Source organism: Oratosquilla oratoria, chromosome 2, assembly GCF_046742065.1.
Source record: "Oratosquilla oratoria isolate Oo_2021 chromosome 2, ASM4674206v1, whole genome shotgun sequence".
Taxonomy (NCBI): domain Eukaryota; kingdom Metazoa; phylum Arthropoda; class Malacostraca; order Stomatopoda; family Squillidae; genus Oratosquilla; species Oratosquilla oratoria.
The window spans coordinates 73,625,105-73,648,274 of NC_134778.1; the positions used below are offsets into that span (position 1 = coordinate 73,625,105).

Sequence of the window (23,170 nt, forward strand, 5' to 3'; positions counted from 1 at the left end):
GTGTTCACGACATAATAATTTATTAAACCACACGTTTTATTGTAAGCTTGCTATAATGACATATGCATATATCAATTAATAATAAAATGTTGTATAAACTGTAATATCTTGTCATCTGAATTATACTCGCCGTAATTAATACATTTATAACCCTTTTGGGAGATAGGGTTCATGAAAGAGTATTAGGATGGTTTGGACACATGGAAAGAATGAGTGAAGAAAGACTAGTAAAAGAGGTATGGAAGGCAGATGTGGAGGAAGTGAACATGAAGGGACGTCCTAGGATGAGGTGGATGGATGGGGTGAAGGGGGCTTTGGGGAAGAGGGGAATGTCTGTTGAGGAAGGACGGGAGAGGACAGAAGACAGGGGTGAATGGAGAATGGTTGTATATGGATGATGTTGTGATGCATGAGGTGGAATGGGCAGGGGGATGAGGGGTGAGGTAGTATGTGTAAGCAAATTTTGACGCAGCCCGAAGGGATTTCTCCCCGTCTTCTTTATGCATGGGGGGACGGAGAGGGGGGGGTCGCCGATTTAATGAAGCGGCTTTGCTGTGGATGTGCTGGGTCTTGCGACACTGCTTCTGACCCAGGGCAGTGGACAAGGTGCAGGGATGACCCGTCATCCAGGAGGTGCTAAGATGAGAGGGAGGGTGGAGGGGTGTGGAGTGTATTCAGGGATGGAATGGGTGGGAATGATTTTATGCCTTTTCTTTTTGGCTACCTCCCTTGTGAGGGGGAAAAAGCCTTGGTATATGTATGTATGTATAACCCTTTTGAATTCTAAATATAGTAATATTGTAGTACAACCCTTCATTGTTCTATTGCAACATACCAAATCTGGCTATCTTCCACAATAGTTGAGAAAAATGGAAAAAAGGTAACACAATGTACTAAATATTTTTTTTAACGGGAGGATGAGCGCGGGAGTGGAGGTAGCTCAGTCGCAGTCCTACCAACCTATTGGAGCTGTGCCACGCAGATCGAGAGAGATTTCCTGAGTGAACAGACTGTAGTAAGTGAAGAGATAGGTAAACGTGTGGTGGAATGGAAGGATGTTTATTGAAGGTTGATGTGGATGAAGGTGAAACTGGAAAGGGAGATGTGGGTTTTTGTAAGTGCGTATGGGCCTGGTAGTGAGAAGAGTGTAGAAGAAAGGGGGTCTTTTTGGATATACAGTATTTAAATGAATGCATAGAGGGTTTAGGGAGAAACGTCAATGTTGTGATATTGGGAGATCTTAATGCTAGAATAGAAAATGAACCAATAGACGGAGTGGTTAGGAAGTAAGGAGTTCCAAGAAAAATACGTAGTGGAGAGATGATGGTGGAGATGTGTCTAGAAAGAGAGTTGATAGCAAATACAGTGTTTAGGAAGAAAATCAAGCATAAGTACACATGGGAGAGGGTTGTGGATGGAAGGGTGGTAGTTAGGGCTGTAATGGACTACATAGTGGCAACCAGGAGAACAGTAGGAAGAGTTTTGGGTGTACATGCACTAAAGGGAGAGAGTGGGGGAATATCAAATAATTTTTTGATGAAAGGTAAGCTGAGAGTGGAGGATAGATGGAGAAAGAGGAAAGGATAGAAGGAAGGGAGGTACTTATAGTAAACTGCTTAAATGAGAAAGAAAAGGAGAAGGAGTAAAAGAAGAAGCTGAGAGAAGAGTGGGAGGGAGTGAAGGAACGAGTAGAACTAGGAATGGAGGAGGAATGGGGATGGTTCAAGAAGGGAGTCACAAGGTGTGCGAAGTTGGTGTGTGGAACAAGGAGGACGGGAGGAAATAGAAGGAAGGGTAGTGAGTGGTGGGATGAGGAAGCAAAGAAGGGTGTAGAAGAGAAGAAACGAGCATTCACAGATTGGTTACAAAATAGGGCGAAAGAATCATATGAGAGGTACAAAGAAAAGAATAGAGAAGTAAAGCATATGATAAAGAAGGCAAAGAAGAAAGCAGATGTGAAATGGGGTAAGAGTATGGCAGATTTTCTTTAAAGTAATAAAATATGTTTTGGAAGGAAACTAAGAGAGGAAGAAGGGGCGAATCAAATAAAGAAGGAAAGGTAAAAGGCGCAGATAGAGAGATGATAATGGAAGAGACGGCAGTAAGAGGAAGATGGGTTGAGTATTTTAGGAAGTTGCTGAATGTGAAGGAGGATAGGGAGGGAAAGGTAGTTGCAGTGGGAAGCGCTAAGAAAATTACAGTGATTAATGAGGAAAATGGAGGTGAAATAAGGAAAGATGAGGTGAAAGCAGTTAATATAATGAGAGCAGGTAAGGCACCTGGATTGGATAGGTGTCATGCGGAGTGTCTAAAAAGGGGAGGTGCATTGATGGTGGATTGGCTGGTGAGGTTATTCAATGTTTATTTAAAAGAGGGTAAAGTGCCGGAGGACTGGAGGAGTGCTTGTATAGTTCCACTTTACAAAGGAAAAGGGGACAAGTGTGAGTGTAGTAGTTTCAGAGGGATCACTTTGTTGAGTGTAGTTGGGAAGGCTTATGGGAAGGTTTTGATTGAGAGGATTAGGAGAGGAACAGAGGGAGTAATTGGTGAGGAACAGTGTGGGTTTAGGACAGGTAGGGGTTACGTGGATCAGATTTTTGTGTTAAGGCATATATGTGAGAAAGCTTTAGGGAAAGGTAATGATTTTTTTTGGGCCTTTATGGATTTGAAAAGGCTTATAATAGGGTAGACAGGAAGGCTCTGTGGGAAGTATTGCAGATATATGGTATAGAAGGAAAAACTGTTAAGAAAAGTCAAGATTTTTACGAGAGTAGTAGAGCCAGTGTTAGAAATAGAAATAAAGAGAATGAATGGTTTGAGGTAAAAGTGAGACTTCGCTAGGGATGTGTTGTCACCTTGGTTGTCCAATTTATACATGGGTGGGTTGGTGCGAGAGGTAAATGCAAGGGTAATGGGTCAGGGATTGGAGATGGTTAAAGAAAATGGAAAAAAGGGAGATAAGCCAGTTGTTGTTTGCGGACGACACTGCGCTTATGTAGGATCAGAGGAGGGATTAAGGAAAGTGGTGACGGAGTTTGGGAAGGTGTGTGAAAGAAGTAAGTTGAAGATAAATGTGGGTAAAAGGTGATGAGATGCACAAGGGGAGAGAGTAGCAGCAGGCTGGAAGTGAGTATTAAGGGAGAGAGACTGGAGGAAGTGGATAGCTTTAGATACTTGGGTGCGAATGTGGCAGGAAAGGGGGGAGTGGAGGTAGAATGCAGATTGGGAGAAGCAAGTAAATGCCTTGGGGGATTAAAAAGTGTAATGAGAAATAGACATTTGGGAATGGATGCTAAGAGGAGATTGTATGAAGGAGTGATTGTGCCGACAGCACTCTATTGGGCAGAAACATGGAACATTAGAGAGGAAGAGTTTGAATGTGTTTGAGATGAAATGCATGAGAAGCATGATAGGGGTTACCAGGCTGGATAAAGTGAGAAATGAGGAAGTGAGGAGGAGAGCGGGTTTTTAAATGGAGTTGGGAGATAGGGTTAATGAAAGAGTATTGGGATGGTTTGGACACATGGAAAGAATGAGTGAAGAAAGATTAGTAAAAGAGGTATGGAAGGCAAAGGTGGAAGAAGTGAATATGAGGGGGCGACCAAGGATGAGATGGATGGATGGGGTAAAAGTGGCATTGGGAAAGAAGTGAATATCTATTGAGGAAGGGAGAAGACAGAAGATAGGGGTGAGTGGAGAATGGTTGGGTATGGATGATGCTGTGATGCATAGGAGTGGGTGGGTGATGGGGATGAGGGAGTATGTGTGAAGGATTTTTCGACGCTTGAGGGGACGGAGGAGGGGGTCACCGGTTAATGAAGTGGCCTTGCTGTGGATGTGCTGTGTCTTGCGACACTGCTTCTGACCCAGGGCGATAGGCGAGATGTAGGGATGACCCATCATCCAGGAGGAGCCAATACAAGAGGGAGGGAGGGGGTGAATGGGAATGGAGTATATAGGGATGGAATGTGTGGAAGTGGGTTTATGCTTTTGACTTTGGCTGCCTCTCTTATAAGGGAGAAAAAGCCGTTGGTATATGTTTTTATGTATTTACTCACCGCCCACACTCCCATGCAGTGGTGAGAAACCCCTGGTAGGACAAAATCCTCTCAGTTGTGGTAAGTCACTGTCTTCTTTTTTTCAGACCGACGTTAGATCACCTCCCCACCTAACCAGGATTGTCGGGAACCTACTGGGTTACCGCGCTGCTCTATTTATCTACCCACTACCTTATCTTACCTCTCTACTTAACCTCTAATCTTAATTCTCCTTCCACTAGATAATGACCTCACAATCTACAGCCCTCTCTACTGAACTTGTTTTTGTCCAGAACTCTTCCAATTCTCCTTTCGGGTTCCACTACATGATTCTGTCTCGACTACCCGCCCACCCGCAACCCTGGCCCACGTAAATTTGTGCTAATTATATTTCTTCATAAACACTATCATTATTTAACTTTATATACACAGCAATAAGATCTTCCAACACCACTTCCTTTTCCTCCCAAAACTCTTTACACATTCATTTGCCGTTGTTGTTCCTCTCGGCAGGAATCAGTTACATGCACGGATTCTAGTGTTGTTAAAAAAAATGTTCCCCTTGGGATCGCGCGCTTGTCCTCGTGATGTATCAAGCCTGTTTTCATAGGCTGCTTTTGTAAGACAATTGTTTCCGGCACGTCATTCGTCGGGCCACAGCTGAAGGTAGACAGTTGCCGGCAGTGTAAGAGGCCCAATGTTGATCTACTACATTATCTGTCTGATTGCCCAGAAATTGCGTTCCTGAGAAGACCAACACTAGAATCCTGTGAGCCGACCCTGCCGGTTACAGATTACATGAACTGCGTGGGATGGCAGCATTGCATCACTAATTTTCGAGGTGTTGGATCTTTCTGGATAAATCATCGTCGCATTTACACAAATCATGTAAATTAATAAACAATAAATGTCGAATTAATCATCCGCATAGTTTCGGTAACACTGCACCCATTTTGTCATTCATTGATTGTATCACTGCAACAAGTCAATCATTAGGGTGGCCAATTAGCCCTAAACCCATGGGAGCCTCTTTTTGCAAGGATAAGTAAAGATGATATTGATATGTTAGTAAAATTCAAAAACATAAATTCTCATCTTCTCTTCCTAAGCTGCTGAACAGTTACTTTAAAGTCCCGAATCCCTTTCTATAAAAACATACTACAAATATTTTCTGGCAAACTCCAGGCAATTTTATTCAGATGAGGACGGGATATCGTACACCAGGGGAGGTTTCGCTATGATGACGCGTTTTACAAATTTGTTTCAACCCAACGCCAGACTATTTCATTCAGCTTGTGCGGGGCCCCGTATTGAGGGTGGTATTTTTTAATTGAAATAGTTATTACTATTTTTCATATTTCAGTCTCGTCTCAATTCTTGTTTATGCAGCCCATTAAAATGTTATTGAACTGCACATTTTAAGTTTTGTTTCCTAACTAATCTGTGCCAAATAAAAAACAAAAATACTATAGCATATTCTATTGACTAAATGAGCATAATAGGATGAAAATGTAAAAAAAAAATAGTGAATAAAACCTATAACAATATTTGACGATTTACTGAAATGTAAGTCCTGACGAACAAAACCAAACAAGTGAAGAAAGAAACAATTCAATGATTCTACACTTTCTATAGTATTTATTTTAGTACTTATATGGAATACGTGAGAGGAAAGTGAACCAATTCAATCTTTGATAAGGATTGACATTACAATATTTATTTAATTAGAGTTAAAAGTGAAAATATTGTGTAAGATTTAATGTTTATAGATGTGTGTAATTATACCGACTTTACCTGACCGAGCTGTATAATTTTGTAGTGCATAAGCTAGTCTCAAAACACTTTAAAAAAAAAACCCCAAGATTAATGCAATGGAAGATTTGCGTGACCATGGAGGTGATACTGTATTGTTAAATGAGATTGAAGCTGGAGGGGTGCTTTTATATGATGATGAAAATGTCACTTTTGGAATGACTGATTTACCTGGTCTGGATCTTCTGGATCATACAGATTCAGCAACCGAAAATAATGCTCTTCTCAATCAGACAAGGTATGATATTGAAATTTTGTTTGATTAGAAGTGTGTGCTTATGAAATTGAGATATATCTAGGAAGAATATTGAGTAAATTTATCAATATTATCTTCCCTCAGCTGATCACCAAATAATGTTACAAATACATGTCTGACACCTCAACACTCAGTTCAGTGTTCTGTTTTTATTAGATTTTCCTAAGTATCCAACTGAAGTACAGTCTATTAACCTGACCCTCCAACTTAGGATATCCCTAAAACTTTGACTGAGGCTGTATTCTCTGACCCCTTTCCTACGGGTTGCCAGACAACCCAGGAGCTTTCATCCTAGACCCCTATACTTAGCTTTACTGCTATTCCTTAGCTGATAACTGTTACCCCCACATACACGCATACATAATTTATCTTCAAAAACTTTTCCAGAAATGTATAAATAGATAGGTAGAAGAATAGAAAAGAATAAGATGCAGAGATAGAACCTTATATTATATAGTCTTTAATAAAATCCTGGGATTAATTTAATCAGACACAACCACATTATCCTTAGTTGTCACTAATCCTAACACCCAAGAGAAATTCTTATACCCGCCCTAAGTATGATGATACCTTTACAGATTTTATTTTAACTTTTGATAAATGATTGATGGGTTGGGGTGGGTGTATGCCTTGGCTGGCTGCCTCCCTTGTAAGGGGGAAGAAGCCTTTTGGTATATAGATAGATTGTAATTAGCAATTTTATTCAGCAGACACGGGGTCTAGATTAGCTGAGACACTGTTTTGTTTTGTCTGCCCCTCAGCTCAATGAAATGTATAAAGTAGTGTCATTGTAGAAAGTATACAACTCATGACATGAATTAGTACACTAGTATGTAAGGCATGAAACAAAAATTCACCATGCACATAAGGGCCTTTGGCTCATGTAGATATCTGATCTTGTGGTATTAAAATGGTGTGGTTCATTTACCTGGTAGGGCCACCAATTATTAGTATTGGATCTGTTAAAGTAGCTCAGGTGTAACTAGGACATGCCAGCCTAGGTTAGTGATTAATGGGTAGATAAGTTGAGCAGAGTGAACTAAACACAAAACATGAGCAAAAGATTATCCACACTGAATTGACATGTACAAGAGAATGTGGGGCAAGCAGTAGTACATTGTATATACATATGTGTATGCATATACATATGTGTATGTATATATATATATATATATATATATATATATATATATATATATAGGATGATGGATGGGGTAAAAGGGGCATTGGGAAAGGAAGGGAGAAGACAGAAGATAGGTGTGAATGGAGAATGGATGATGCTGTGATGCATGGGAGGGAGTGGGTGGGGGATGGGTGGGTTAGGGAGTCTGTGTGAATGATATTTAATTGCAACCCAAAGGGATTTTCCCCTTCTCTTTTTCTACATGAGGGAACAGAGAAGGGGGTCACCATTTAAATGAAGTGGCCTTGCTGTGTCTTGCTGCATTGCTTCTGACCCAGGGCAATGGGCAAGATACAGGTATGACCTATCATCTAGGAGGAGCCAAGAAAAGAGTGAATGGGAGTGGAGTATGTGGGGATGAAATGGGTGGGAGTAGATTTATGCCTTTGACTTCAGCTATTTCCCTTGCAAGGGGGAAGAACCCCTTGGTATATGCATGTACAATATATATAATATAGATACAAAATGCATCTTGTCTAATATAACTGAATTGGTTTATTACAGTGATGACCCATGGATGCCACATAATCCCATTGGCCTTACGTTTGTTGAAGAGAAACAGTCCAATTCCAGAGATGATGAGGATGAGGAATCAAACAGCAAAGAAGAGGAAGGGCTTGCCTTTATAGGCTGTGAATCTCAAAATTGTACTTATAGTTACACAAAAATCTCACCTTACAATTCCTCTGATAAATCATCAATTTTCAATTCAGCTGATAGTTTGGAAAAAGGTACTATTAACAGCCCAAAAGTAAAACCAGCCCCTTCCACTCAAGAACTGACTTTAAGGTCAGCCATGCCACAGGTAGCATGTAGTACAAACTACAAGACGTCAAGTGTTGTTCTAGGTCAAACAGATGACACAAGTTCTACAGCCAAAGTATCCAAAGAATATCATGAGGTAAAGGATTATAAGTTTGCACATCAGAACAAAGCATCTTCCAAACAAGTGAAGGTTTCAAATATGAACACACTTCATGTTCTGAAAAGCAGTTGTGGAGACTTGGAGGCACTGGCAGATGGACTTAAAGCAGGACACTCAAAGCAGGTAGTTAACTCTAAGATTGTATGTGGGAAATACCATCCCATAATAATAATGATAATAATAATAAGAATAAGAATAATAATAATAATTGTTGCATTAAGTTTCACTGAGTGGAAACCCACAGCAGTATATTGGTTGGCATTGGTTCTCTGGCCTTCACATAGATCTTTTTGGGGAGAACTTTTTTTTTTTTTTTTTTTTTTTTAATGGGACTGGTTCTGTGTCAGCAACTGAAAGTAGGAAGAGGATGGGAGCAGTCAGAAAATGTCGGCTCACAATGTAGAAAGGAATAGGAGATACAATTGAAATTGATAGATCTTGGCCCTGGTTCATAACCAAATGCCATCCACTCAGGGCTGCTCCTCCATATAGAGGTGAAGGGATTGACAGGTTTTTCTATATGCTCAAACCACCCCACTATTCTTTGATCCCAAATTGAACTTGGCAGTCATAGATGGTAATGATTTCAATTTTGTTTATGACTGCTCATAGACTTTTTTTTTTTTTTTAATTCTTCCAAATATTGGGGAGCATGGGTGCCTCTTCATCCACAAGCCAAGATATTTTTTAAATGGTGGGGGGGGAAATGGATGTGGGATGGGTAGAGGGTGGGTGCATGCCTTGGCTGGAGTTACCTCCCATATAAAAGGGAAGAAGCTTTTCAACATATAGATGGAAAGTGTATATTTTATTATAAATGTGTTTAGCGCTAAGTTTTGCTCCAAGGGGTACATGGTGTAGTTTTCCTGAGATTTTTTTTTTCTCTGTGTCACCAGATTCCAGTTATTGTCAAAACAAAGCAAATTTCTGTAAAAGATAAAAAAACTAACCACCTGGATGTTAAAGAAGAACCTAGCAAACTATCACTTCACTCCAAGAAAGCTGTTATACCAAAGAGGTTTATATCATTTCCAAGCATGTCTTCTGTTGAGGAAGATTCAGATGTGGTTGAAAAACCATTGGAGGGACCCAGCAGTAGATGGCCCTCACAACCCCGTAGTTACAAAGGAGCAAGATCCAGAGAATCGGCTCAAGCAAGGAAGTGCGTTAGAAAGGTTAGTTTTACCATTTATCTCAAATGTAACTTTTAAGCATCATCTTTTTTGGCTTCTTTTGTCTGCAGTTTATGATTCAGGTCCAAGTTATTAGAATATAGGATTTAGTGTATTGGTGCATGGTGATTCAATTGAAGATATGTGAATGTGCTTATGTGAATTAATTAATCTTTTATGAAGCATTTCTAAAGTATTGAATATAACCATGTTTTTTTCAGTTCCATTTGCAAGCAGATACCGATGGGGAGACAAGTGGAATGGGATCTTCAGTAGATGAACCTGTAGAATCATCCACAGAATCTGCTTCAGAAACTACAGCACCCCCAACAGCTTTCCTTCAGCCCAGGCCATCAGCTTCAAGAGTACCTGTTACTTCAACAACTACTGTCAAGGTTTTGCATTAGTTTCTTGAATAAGATTTTACCCAGTATTAGGTACATAAATAAGCAAGAGTCAGTATTGGCCTATTAAGCCAGATGACCAACTGATAAAAGGGAGGGTGGAGGGGAGTGGAGTGTATTGGGGATGGAATGGGTGGGAATGGTTTTTATACCTTCGTTTTTTTGGCTACCTCCCTTGTAAGGGGGAAAAAGCCTTTGGTATATGTATGTATATATGCACCAAATGATTGATTGAGTGTTTTTTTTATATTTCATTGTCTGCGGTATTGGCTGCATGTTATTGTGGCAAAGTGGCATGCAGTTGATACTTTAGGGTCTATATGAGGCGCCCCTACAGACCAGAGCCACACATCATTTTGGCTGTGATAGAGGAAAACTCTGTTCATAGAGAAATGATGACACTTTTATACTATGACTGTCCCTCCGTTATGCTGTCCCCCAACCCCTTGTTACTGTCCTGTACAATTTCTCTGAATATTCATTTCCTTTTTTGCGGTAGAGGAAAAGAATACTGCCACCAAGTAATTCCACTTGGATCGTAAGAGGCGAGAAGAAAGGGACGGGGATTGGGACTAGGCATCCTTCTCCTTGTAGCCCCACAGGGGACATTCCTAAAAGAAAAAGCAAAAGAGGGTCTGGGAGTTTTCCGACCAGCACCCTAACGTTTGGGTCTTTTAATGTGCGTGGATGGGGTACAGATGAGAGTAAAAGGGAAGAGATAGGTAGTATGTTTGTGAGAAGAAAGATGGATGTGTTGGCTTTGAGTGAAACTAAGCTGAAAGGGAAGGGTGAGTGTAAGTTTGGGAGTGTAAGTGGGAGGTTATCAGGAGTGAAGAGAGGGCGAGGGAGGGAAGGGGTGGCTATACTAGTAAGTGAAGAGATAGGTAAACGTGTAGTGGAGTGGAAGGAGGTTTCCTCAAGGATAATGTGGATGAAGGTGAAACTGGGAAAGGAGATGTGGGTTTTTGTAAGTGCATATGGACCTGGCAGTGAGAAGAGCGTAGAAGAAAGGGAGGCTTTTTGGATAGATTTAACCATTTCCATACGGTGACGCCTACGTAGGCGTCATGAGGAACAAGTGGGTACGTGATGATGCCGACGTCGGCATCTTGATTATATTTATTGTAGTCGTACCTACGTAACCTCCATTCTGTCTAAACTGGCTTCATCATATTTTCTATGGTTATCAAAATTCACGGATGAAAGAGAACGAATGATTGAGCACTGACTTTATTTTTTATAATGCGATTATTATGACATAACATCGCGCGTCGGGCAGCTAATGCTGCCAGAAGTGCGATGTGCCCCGGAGTGAAGAGGTTGAGTGCATAGAGGATTTAGGGAGAAATATCAATGTAATAGTACTGGGAGACCTTAATGCTAGGGTAGGAAAGGATCCAATTGATGGAGTGGTTGGGAAATGTGGAGTTCCAGGAAAGAATCGTAGTGGAGAGTTGATGGTGGAAATGTGTCTAGAAAGAGAGTTGATGATAGCAAATACAGTGTTTTGGAAGAAAGTCAAGCATAAGTACACATGGGAGAGGGTGGTGGAGGGAAGGGTGGTAGATAGAGCGTTAATGGACTATGTAGTGGTAAATAGGATTATGATAGGAAGAGTTAAGGATGTAAATGTGCTAAGAGGAGAGGGTGGGGGAATATCAGATAATTTTTTGGTGGAAGGTAAGTTGAGAGTGGAGGGTAGATGGAGGAAGAGGAAAGGGACAAAAGGTAGGGAGGTGCTTAGAGTGAACTCTTTAAATGAAAAGGAAAAGGAGGAGGAGTACAAGAAGAAGCTGAAGGAGGAGTGTGAGGGAGTGAAGGATAGAGTAGAGTTGTGTGTGGAGGAGGAATGGGGATGGTTCAAGGAGGGAGTCACAAAGTGTGCAAAGATGGTGTGTGGAACAAGAAGGACAGGAGGAAATAGAAGAAAAGGTAGTGAATGGTGGGATGAGGAAACAAAGAAGGTTGTAGAAGAGAAGAAGCGAGCTTTCACAGATTGGTTACAAAATAGGACGAGGGAGTCATATGAGAGGTACAAAGAAAAGAAAAGAGAAGTAAAGCAAAAGGTAAAGGAGGCAAAGAGGAGAGCAGATGTGAAATGGGGTAAGAGTATGACGGAAATTTTGAAAGTAATAAAAAGATGTTTTGGAAAGAAATTAAGAGAGGAAGAGGAGGCGAATCAAGTATAGAAGAAAAGGTAAAAGATGCAGATGGAGAGATGATAATGGAAGAGAAGGCAGTAAGGGGAAGATGGGCAGAATATTTTAGGGAGTTGCTAAATGTGAAGGAGGATGGCGAGGGAAAGATAGCTGCAGTGGGAAATGCTAAGAAAATAACCGTGATGAGTGAGGAAAATGGAGGAGAAATAAGGGAGGATGAAGTGAAGGCAGTTGTTTAGATGATGAAAGCCGGTAAGGCACCTGGTCTGGATGGATGCCATGCAGAATGTCTAAAAAAGGGAGGTACAGTGATGGTGGACTGGCTGGTGAGGTTATTTAATGTTTTCTGGAGAGAGGGTAGAGTGCCAGAAGACTGGAGGAGTGCCTGTATAGTTCCACTTTACAAGGGAAAAGGGGACAAGTGTGAATGTAATAGTTTCAGAGAGATTAGCTTGTTAAGTGTAGTTGGGAAGGCTTATGGGAGGATCTTGATTGAGAGGACTAGGAGAGGAACAGAAGGAGTAATTGGTGAGGAACAGTGTGGATTTAGGACGGGTAGAGGTTATGTAGATCAGATTTTTGTGGTAATACAGATATGTGAGAAAGCTATAGGAAAGGGGAAGGATGTTTTTTGGGCTTTTATGGACCTGGAAAAGGCTTACGACAGGGTAGACAGAAAGGCACTGTGGGAGGTTTTGCGGATATACGGGATAGGAGGAAAGCTTCTAGGAACTGTCAAGAGTTTTTATGAGAGTAGTAGAGCTTGTGTCAGGATTGGAAATGGAGAGAGTGAGTGGTTCGAGGTAAAGGTGGGACTTCGTCAAGGATGCGTTATGTCGCCGTGGCTGTTCAACTTATACATGGATGGGGTAGTGGGAGAGGTAAATGCAAGGGTGGTGGGTCAGGGATTGGAGATGGTTAAAGAAAATGGAGAAAAGTGGGAGGTGAGCCAGCTGTTGTTTGCGGACAACACTGCGCTTGTGGCAGGATCGGAGGAGGGATTGAGGAAGTTGGTGACAGAGTTTGGGAGAGTGTGTAATAGAAGAAAACTGAAGATAAATGTGGGTAAAAGTAAGGTGATGAGATGTACAAGACTAGTAAAAGAGGTATGGAAGGCAGATGTGGAGAGAGTGAACATGAAGGGACGTCCTAGGATGAGATGGATGGATGGGGTGAAGGGGGCTTTGGGGAAGAGGGGAATGTCTGTTGAGGAAGGACGGGAGAGGACAGAAGACAGGGGTGAATGGAGAATGGTTGTATATGGATGATGTGATGCATGAGGTGGAATGGGCAGGGGGATGTGGGGTGAGGTAGTATGTGTGAGCAAATTTTGACGCAGCCTGAAGGGATTTCTCCCCGTCTTCTCCTCTATGCATGGGGGGGGACGGAGAGGGAGGGGTCGCCGATTTAATGAAGCAGCCTTGCTGTGGATGTGCTGTGTCTTGCGACACTGCTTCTGACCCAGGGCAGTGGACAAGGTGCAGGGATGACCCGTCATCCAGAAGGTGCTAAGATGAGAGGGAGGGTGGAGAGGTGTGGAGTGTATTCAGGGATGGAATGGGTGGTAATGATTTTATGCCTTTTCCTTTTTGGCTACCTCCCTTGTAAGGGGGAAAAAGCCTTGGTATATGTATGTATGTGTATGTCATTAGTATTATTATTTTATTTAATTATTAGTTGTTGCTATTATTCTTTTTTATTATTTATTTATTTATTGAATTTTTTTTTTTTTTTGCAGAAACGGCGTGGTGGCTGGCCAAAAGGAAGGAAACGCAAACCTGAGTTACCTGGTGCTAAACCACCAAAGGCACCACTGACTGCATATGTTTTGTTCCTTAATGAGCGTAGGAAGTATTACAAGCAGATCAGGCCTGACCTTACATTTGGAGAGGTAAGCATGTTTTATCTCTTACCCTCTCCCTTTCCTGCTCAGCAGGTCCTCTTGTATCCAGTGCTTTTTTTCAACCCATCTACCTCATTTTCAGTCTTCCTCTCAATTTTACTCCATCTCCAAATGCCTTCCATACTCTTCTTTTTATTTTTATTTTTTTCATTAATTCTTTCCATATACTCAGACCATTTTGACATTCTTTGATCAGCCCTATCTGCCAGCTCTTTCCACTCTACTCTTTGCCTCACCTCTACATTTCTCATTCTGTCCATCCTTGTAACCTGTACCATACTTCTTAAACACTTCCTCTCAGATATGTTTAGTACTTGCCACTAGTTTAAATGATATTTTTTCTTTGTGTGAAAAGAAAGAAGTAACATATGTAATGATTGATAAATTTTTTGCTTATTGTGTATTGAGTTGCTGCCATGAAGTTATTGATTTATTAGGTGACCAAGCTGCTGGGTAGTGAATGGTCTGCAAAAACGGCAGACCAGAAAGCTGCTTACGTAAGCAGATCAGAGCAGGACAAACGACGTTACAGAAATGAACTTCAAGCATACAGACAGTCTCATGACTATCAGCTCTTGCTAAGAAAAAAGAGAATGAAAAGTAAGTTATATTTTTCTTGATGTCCTTTCTTTATCATCCGATATTCTCTCAAATGTCCCTGTCTTCTGTTCCAGTCTCACTTTTGTCAACAGCATTCTTGATGACGCTTCTCTCCCCCACGTATTTATCTATCTTGTCACCAATGATACCACTCCTCTCCCTTATTCTCTCGCTATTCCTGACCCCTCACCATGTTCCCAAACACCAGGTCAGTATTCTCCTTTCAGTTTCATTTTACTCATTGCTAACACATCCTTCTTCTCTCAAACCTTCTACCATCCTCTTCCCTTTTGCTCTCACCTGTGCTGGATTTACACCCATTTGATGACCCAGTACTTCATTCACACACATTTAATGATCCAATTAATAGGATTTTGGGTGGAGTCTACCTCCCTTAACTTCTTATGCCATGACTTTTCATACATACATACATACATATACCAAGGCTTTTTCCCCCTTCCAAGGGAGGTAGCCACAAAGGGAAAGGCATAAAAACACTCCCACCCATTTCATCCCTAAATACACTCCACACCCCTCCCACCCATCCCACCCAGTACCTCATTCACACACATTTAATGATCCAATTAATAGGATTTTGGGTGGAGTCTACCTCCCTTAACTTCTTATGCCATGACTTTTCATAAAAAGATTAAATGAGATATACCTTGATCAGTCACTCTGACCCATTTAATTGCCATGTATGACATGCATGGAACATGATGGCAGCATTCTGCTTCACCACCACAGTGGGATAAAGCCATGGTAACATAATTTGAAAATTAATTTTTTCAATATTTCTAACAGACTTTGTTCGAAGAAGTGGAGGAACAACCGAAGAATCGTCAGATTTTACAGATGAAGTTGATGTAAGTAGGATTTATTAATTTTTGGAATGTTTTCACTTATATTTGTTTCATAATCTATGCAATAATGAACATGATAGTTTCTGTGTAGTATTTTAAAATTACATGTTAAGGTAGTCAGACTCTGATGCTCAGTCTTTTTATCTGTATTTAAATGGCATTGTATTCAACTGCATATGTGCCTTAGATTTATTAGGGGTTAAGTCTGCCGTAAATGAAAAGGCATATATTATGTACAGTAGATTTCCAACAAAGGGTTCCTCAGCCTTGCCAAAAATAGTTGGTCCATGAAGACCCCAGAATTAAAAGCCATCATAAAAGGGTAAATTAACATAAAGATGGAACTTCAGACTTCCACTCTTTGGAAACAAGGAAGTCTGAATGGCTAATTTTTATTCACAGGATGATGAGAGTGAGGAATTATATTGCCGAATCTGTGACCAGTGGTTTACATCTCTTCACAACAAGAGAGAGCATCTGTATGGTCGTCAACATCTACAGGTATTTCCTTGGAATGTTTGTTGCAGTAATTTCATTTTTGTTATCATCATCATCATCATCAAAAGGAAATCATGCTAAAACTTATGGCAGGTAACTGCAGTTTTCATCTTGAAGGTCTTTTTTCTTGTCTTCTTAATTTTTCACACGATAGGATGAGGAGGTAGGGTCACTGAGTAAATGAAGAGGCTGGCCCTGCTGTGATTGTGCTGTGTTTTGCTGCATTGATTCTGACCAGGGTAGTGGGCAAGAGACAGATGACCCTTCATCCACAAAGAGCAAAGATGAGAGGGAAACAAACGAGTGGTGGATGGTGGTGGAATGGTTGAGAGTTGGTGCATGCCTTGGCTGGCCACCTCCCTTATTAGGGGGAAGAGGCCCTTGGTATATAGATAGATAAAGTCATGTTGGAGAGAAGAATGCCATCACTGTGTTTCCATGTGTCATCCCCTTTCAGTATCTTTCTCCAAAGAAGATCTGGAAGGAAGATTCCATCCAGAAACCTATTAATTGGTCATTGAATCTGCATGCATGTAGGACTGATGAAAGCAGAAGGCAGGATATTGGTAGTGTATGTGTGTGTGAGAAGAAAGATGGATGTGTTAGCATTGAATGAAATTAAACTGAAAGGGAAAGATGTGTTTGAGTTTGGGAATGTGGTAGATAGAGTGTTCAGAGTGGCAAAAGGATAAGGGATACCAAACATCTCATTTTGCACTGCCCTGCCTTAGCTATACCCAGTTAAGAGTACAGTATTTTCTCCTTGAGTGATCTATAGGTCTGTCCATAAGCTAGTTACTGGGGAACTGTGGGTCTTCTGCAAGAGAGACAGATTGATTGATTTGATTGATTACATGTAAGATACAATTCCTGTATTACAGGCTATCACTGGGGAGTACCAACGTGAGAGATTAGAAGAAGAAGCAAGAGAAGAGGCAGCTACAGTGCCTGTCGACAATCCTAATGAGTGTTCATCTTGTGGAACGAAGATTGTCAGTGGAGCTGGTATGCTGTACCACCTTTGTATAATGTCAGCTGTGTACTTGGAATACTAATACACTCTTAATATATATATATTTTTTCTAACACAGAAGTGTTTATTGTAGATTACAATTGTTTGGCAGACTCCAAGAGTGTGGACTTATGCACAGGATGCTGTGATAGGAAAATGTGTCCACGTCAACCTGCCCCATGCCACGATGAAGAAGAGGACCACGATGGGGATGAAGAAGATGAGGAAGAGGAGGAGGATGAAGATGATGATGAAGAGGAAGATGATAGCAAAGAAGAAGTGGAAGAAGTGGAACAGATAACAGAAATTCCAACCATGACTGATGCAATTGAGGGTATTATGAATAAGATGCTAGGTGAGTAATTATTGAATATCATTTTTAGTTTTATGTGGTCATGTTATTGGGATCTGTTATTGGTGGTCTGTTGAGGAAGGATGGGAGAGGACAGAAGACGGGTGAATGGAGAATGGTTGTATATGGAAGATGTGATGCATGAGGTGGAATGGACTGGGGGATGGGGGGTGAGGTAGTGTGTGTGAGCAAAATTTTGATGCAGCCCGAAGGGATTTCTCCCCGTCCTCTCCTTTATATGGGGGGACAGAGAGGGGGGTCGCCGATTTAATGAAGCGGCCTTGCTGTGGATGTGCTGTGTCTTGCGACACTGCTTCTGACCCAGGGCAGTGGACAGGGTGCAGGGATGACCCGTCATCTAGAAGGTGCTAAGATGGGAGGGAGGGTGGAGGGGTGTGGAGTGTTTTCAGGGATGGAATGGGTGGGAATGATTTATGCCCTTTCCTTTTTGGCTACCTCCCAAAGGGGGAAAAAGCCTTGGTATATGTATGTATGTATGTTATTGGGAATTTTGTAATACATCTACAGCTTAGTCATACAGCAAAATTAGTACATACATACATACATACATATACCAAGGCTTTTTCCCCCTCACAAGGGAGGTAGCCAAAAGGGAAAATGCATAAAATCATTCCTACCCATTCCATCCCTGAATACACTCCACACCCCTCCACCCTCCCTCTCATCTTAGCACCTCCTGGATGACGGGTCATCCCTGCACCTTGTCCATTGCCCTGGGTCAGAAGCAGTGTCGCAAGACACAGCACATCCATAGCAAGGCCGCTTCATTAAATTGGCGACCCCCCCCCCTCTCCGTCCCCCCATGCATAAAGGAGAAGACGGGGAGAAATCCCTTTGGGCTGCGTCGAAATTTGCTCACACATACTATCTCACCCCCCATCCCCCCGCCCATTCCACCTCATGCATCACAACATCATCCATATACAACCATTCTCCATTCACCCCTGTCTTCTGTCCTCTCCCGTCCTTCCTCAACAGATATTCCCCTCTTTCCCAAAGCCCCCTTTACCCCATCCATCCACCTCATCCTAGGACGTCCCTTCATGTTCACTTCCTCCACATCTGCCTTCCATACCTCTTTTACTAGTCTTTCTTCACTCATTTTTTCCATGTGTCCAAACCATCCTAATACTCTTTCATCAACCCTATCTCCCAACCCCCTTTCCACCCCTGTTCTCCTCCTCACCTCCTCATTTCTCACTCTATCCAGCCTAGTAACCCCCATCATACTTCTCAGACACCTGATCTCAAACACATTCAAACTCCTTCTCTCTTCCTCTCTTATGTTCATGTTTCTGCCCCATACAGTGCTGTTGGCACAATCACTCCTTCATATAGTCTCCTCTTAGCATCCATTCCCAAATGTCTATTCCTCATTACACTTTTTAATCCACCAAGGCATTTACTTGCTTCTCTGTCTACATTAAAAAAGAGAGAGAGAAAATATTATCTGGTTTTACCTTCATCTGCTCTGTCTCCAGACTTTTATACCACATCTTGCAATAAATCCATGCTTTCTCTCTTACTCTGTATCACTTTCTCTTTGTCTCTCTCAGTCCCTCTGTCTTTCAGTCTCTCTCTCTCTCTATATATATATATATATATATATATATATATATAATTGAAGGTGAAAGAAGTTGACGAGGAGAAATGGGAGAATTTTACGCCTTAACGTTTCGACCCGCTCGGTCTTGATCACAAAGCTAACAACTCAAACGTAACCGGATATTTTATACACGGACGGGTCATCTTATGGGATGCTTCGGAGAGCTTGTTATTTTATCTGCGTATTCTTTTATTATTAATAAGCTTGTGGCTTTTGCTAAACATATAAATCCTTCTCTATGGTTAATGTTGTTATTAGTGTTGATATATGCTGCCTCAATTGTCTTCCTTAGTTTCTTGGATGATCCTTTATTTAATACGGTTGTGTTGTTCCAGTCCGGAAGGTGACCATGTTTATCCACATGTATTACTATGGAGTTAGATGATCTATGGGCTTTTACGTCATTTTTATGTTCACAAATCCTTTTATCAAGTCTGCGACCAGATTCACCAAAATATGAAGAGGGACAGCTTTTACACGTGATTTTATAAAGAATGCTGTTTTTGTTAGTGGGATTATTGTAGCTATGTGTGACCAAATGTCCTACTTTTTTACCTGATTCCTGGCTATTTTGATACCCGCTTTTAGAAGAAAAGTGTCTAGGTATGAATTAACATTAGAGTTTGGTACTGTGATATATCTGGTTTCATTATTACGTTTATTATCATTCTTATTTTTATTTTCATCTTTACTTTTGTTAATTATTTCTTTGGCTTTCTTTTTCAACCTACATAAGAGACCTTTTGGATATTTGAGTTTGATGAAAGTCTCAGTAATATGTTGTAATTCAGGATCTAGAAATTCTTTACTGCATATACGAAATGCTCTGAGGAAGAAACCTATCATAATACCTGTTTTAGTTCTGTCATCATGTCCTGAGTAGAAGTGTATATAGTCTTCTTTATTGGTGGGTTTCCGGTATACTGAAAATTTCACATTTTTATCTATTCTATGGATAATTGTGTCTCCTCGTCAACTTCTTTCACCTTCAATTTTATTTGTCATAATATAGTCAATATATATATATATATATATATATATATATGTATATCCTTCCCTCCAGTCAGTGATACTTGAGGCATTAAGTATTATCATCATCATTATTATTATTAAAAGGGCTACTTTGAGCTTTTTAACTTAAGTTTGTGTGTTTTTTTCTGAACAGAACGTGAAAGGGAAATAAAACAGCTAAAGAAGAGTTTACAGGAATCTCAGCAACAGCACCAACATCTTTCCAAAGTTCTTCTTCAGCTTAAAGAAAAGGAAAAACTTCACATTCAAGGTTTTGGGTCCATGGAGAAAGAGAAAAACAATTTGCTCTCGCAGGCAGATAGGTTATGGATGGTTCCGGCACTATTTGGCATCACTCCGCTTGATATTGTCAACCTTCCTCATACACAGAACCAAGAAGATAAGGATAAAACATAATGAAATGTACTTATATGCTTTTGGATGCATGGATGTAGTATATATATATATTTTTTTGAGTGCATATGTGTTCAGTTCGAGAAAAAAATAATATTGAATTCAAGTTGAATGGATAATGTGGGATAGGATACTATGAGAATAACCTCAGTCATATACACCACAGTTTGATAAATAGGTACCATGGTGAATGGGAGTGGAGTTGGTGGAGATGAAATGGGTGGGAGTGAAATTATGCCTTTTGACTTTGGCTACCTCCCTTGTAAGGGGGGAAAAGCTCTTGGTATATATATTTACTATGTACATATATTAAGCACCACACGCATACTTACTTCTTCTCCATCCTTTCCTCCCCATCCTCCTCATTCTCTCCTTTCTTGCTCTCTCTTTCCTTTCTCCTTACTCTTTTTCTCTCATATCTTTATTCTCTCTTTCCTTCTGCCTCTCTTTTCTCTCTCTTTCTTTTCTCACCCCTTGCTTTCTTCTCACTCCCCTCTCTTTCTCTATCTTCCCTCCCTTTTCTATCATTCCTTGTTCCTTTTGCCCTTTTTTTTCTTATTTCTCTCCCTCACACATGATCTCTCAACTTTTTTTGTCATACAGTCCTTCTTTTTTCACTTACCCTTCTTACCTTCCTCCCTCATAAAACTTACATCTATGCCTGTCAAAATGGCCAACTTCAATCTTCCAACTGCATGTGTGGGGGGAAGAGTTGGAAGAGGGACCAACAATGAGAGTTTGCACATGATGGTCCTGTGAAAGCTATGTCAAAACATATCGCATCCATGCCACTCACCTTAAGGGTTGCCAGTCTGTCTTTGGACTTGGCTAAAGCTCTCTTTGTTCCTCTCTCTGTCAGCTTCAATTACTTTTCCTCCAATTATTTCATGTAAAGAGAGCTGACAATAACTGAGTGCTCCCTTTTTGGAATGCTGACAATTAGTAACTGCTCCCTTCCTCTCCTACCAGACAGTGATATAGAAACAGTATTCCATTAGCAGTAACCAATGCTTCTATCCTTGGGTACAATATAGTATTGAAGAGATGGATTCATAGAAGAGGTACAGGAGAGAATTGATGAGGGTAGCAGAGTAGAGGGATAATAGAATTTTATTTTAAGCTGATGAGCGTTATTTCGTTTTATTTTATTTATTTCTTCTTTTAGTGGAGATTAGTCTCCATTTGTAAAAAGTTGTTGAGTGACTTGGTTTTTAAGGATGTCAGTACATACCAACATACATGCATTCCATACATATACCAAAAGGCCTTTTCCCCATTTAAGGGGGTGGCCCAAGTCAAAGCATTACACCCATTCTTCATCTATCCCACACCTATCCAAGACCCATGTGTTGATGAAGGTCATCCCTGACTCTCACACTGTATTTGGGCCAGAGGTAGCATAGCAAGACATGACAGTTTCACAGTAGGGCCTGACACCTGAAACCAGTTTACCCCCAATGTTTCATTACATGGTGACTCTCCTTCCCCCTCTCATCCACTCAAGAATTTATTGAGCAGACAAGAAGAAATACCATCAGGCTGCATCAGTTTCGTATCAATTCACATACAATAATTGGTTCACCTCCCACTTCCTCCCATTCTCACTCGCCAGCTTGAAACCTGTGCCCACCATCCTCGTGTTTACCAACTGCACCACAGTCAGTGTACGTGTTGAACAACTATGGTGACATTACACAACCCTGGCACAGCTCCACCTTCCTCAAACCATTCACTCTCACCATTCACTATCCTCACACAATTTTTTTTTTTTTTTTTTTTTTTTTTGACAAAAAAAACTTCTTGCATTGTTATAGCTTTGTTATGGAAATTTGACCCACATGTCCTCTTCCTTTCCTAAGCCCACACTGTTCTTCCCTGATTACTCCCTCTATTGCCCTCCTAATCCTGTTGTTTAATACCATCTCTCACCCACAAACAACTAAAATCAGGGGACAACAAATGAGTTCTTTTTTAATGTGTGTGGGATGGGTGAAGTATATGTATATTCTTTGACTAGGCCACCCTTCTTAAAAAGGGCAAAGAGCTTTTCAGTATATGTTTATTGTGTGTATGTATGTGTGAGTGGTGAATAGTTGTGAATGGAATATGAATTAATGTAGTCCGAAGTGATTTCCCCTTCGTCTTTTAGATTTTCGCATGAGGGGATGAGGAGGGAGGTTTGCTGTGTGATTGAAGTGGCTGGCTGTGCTGAGGATGTGCTGTGTCTTGCTGCATTGCTTCTAACCCAGGGCAGTGGGCAGAGTACAGGGATGACCCTTCATCCATAAAGAGCTAAGATATAAGGGAAACAAATGGGTGATGGATGGGAGTGGGATTGGTGGGGGTAGGTGCATGCCTTAACTGGCTACCTCCCATATTAAAGGGAAAATGCCCTTTGGTATGTATGTGTGTATATATATATATATATATATATATATCATACAATCCATGACCGTATATATATATATATATATATATATATATATATATAATTAAAGAAAATGGAAAAAATGGGAGATAAGCCAGGTGTTTGCTGACAACACCGCTCATAGTAGGATCAAAGGAAGGATTAAGGAAGTTAGTGATGGAGTTTGGGAAGGTGTGTGAAAGAAGGAAGTTGAAGATAAGTGTGGGTTAAGATAAGGTGATAAGATGTACAAGAGGAGAATGTGGCAACAAATTGGAAGTGAGTATTAAAGGGAGAGAGACTGGAGGAAGTGGATAGCTTTAGATACTTGGATGCAAATGTGGTGGGAAAGTGAGGAGTGGAGGTGGAGGTAGAATGAAGGTTGAGAGAGGGGATTAAAAAATGTAATGAGAAAGAGATATTTGGGAATGGATGCTAAGAGAAGATTGTATGAAGGAGTGATTGTGCTGACAGCACTGTATGGGGCAGAAACATGGAACATAAGAGAGGAGGAGTTTGAATGTTTTTGAGATGA

The 23,170-nt window shown here is 40.8% G+C and overlaps 1 protein-coding gene across 2 annotated transcripts; it reads left to right on the forward strand.

The window, feature by feature from the left end:
- Positions 1-5,625: 5,625 nt before the first annotated feature.
- Positions 5,626-22,657, forward strand: LOC143040040 (uncharacterized). Of its 2 annotated transcripts, none has more exons than XM_076210614.1 (11): positions 5,626-6,087; positions 7,793-8,336; positions 9,110-9,388; positions 9,607-9,780; positions 13,687-13,839; positions 14,289-14,451; positions 15,256-15,317; positions 15,717-15,815; positions 16,694-16,817; positions 16,919-17,179; positions 19,969-22,657. In XM_076210614.1, exons 1-11 carry the CDS (start codon positions 5,909-5,911, stop codon positions 20,229-20,231), a joined length of 2,301 nt encoding a protein of 766 aa, XP_076066729.1. In that variant the 5' UTR covers positions 5,626-5,908; the 3' UTR covers positions 20,232-22,657. The 2 variants fall into 2 exon arrangements, with proteins under 2 accessions (XP_076066729.1, XP_076066740.1); XM_076210625.1 differs by having other exon boundaries at positions 16,937-17,179.
- The last annotated feature ends 513 nt before the right edge of the window (positions 22,658-23,170 follow it).

Excerpts from the sequence above, each read along its gene's own strand:
- LOC143040040 (XM_076210614.1), top strand. The coding sequence starts at position 5,909 with ATGGAAGATTTGCGTGACCATGGAGGTGATACTGTATTGTTAAATGAG. Across the intron at positions 9,389-9,606 it reads CAAGGAAGTGCGTTAGAAAG|TTCCATTTGCAAGCAGATAC; the intron begins GTTAGTTTTACC and ends TGTTTTTTTCAG. Across the intron at positions 17,180-19,968 it reads TATTATGAATAAGATGCTAG|AACGTGAAAGGGAAATAAAA; the intron begins GTGAGTAATTAT and ends TTTTCTGAACAG.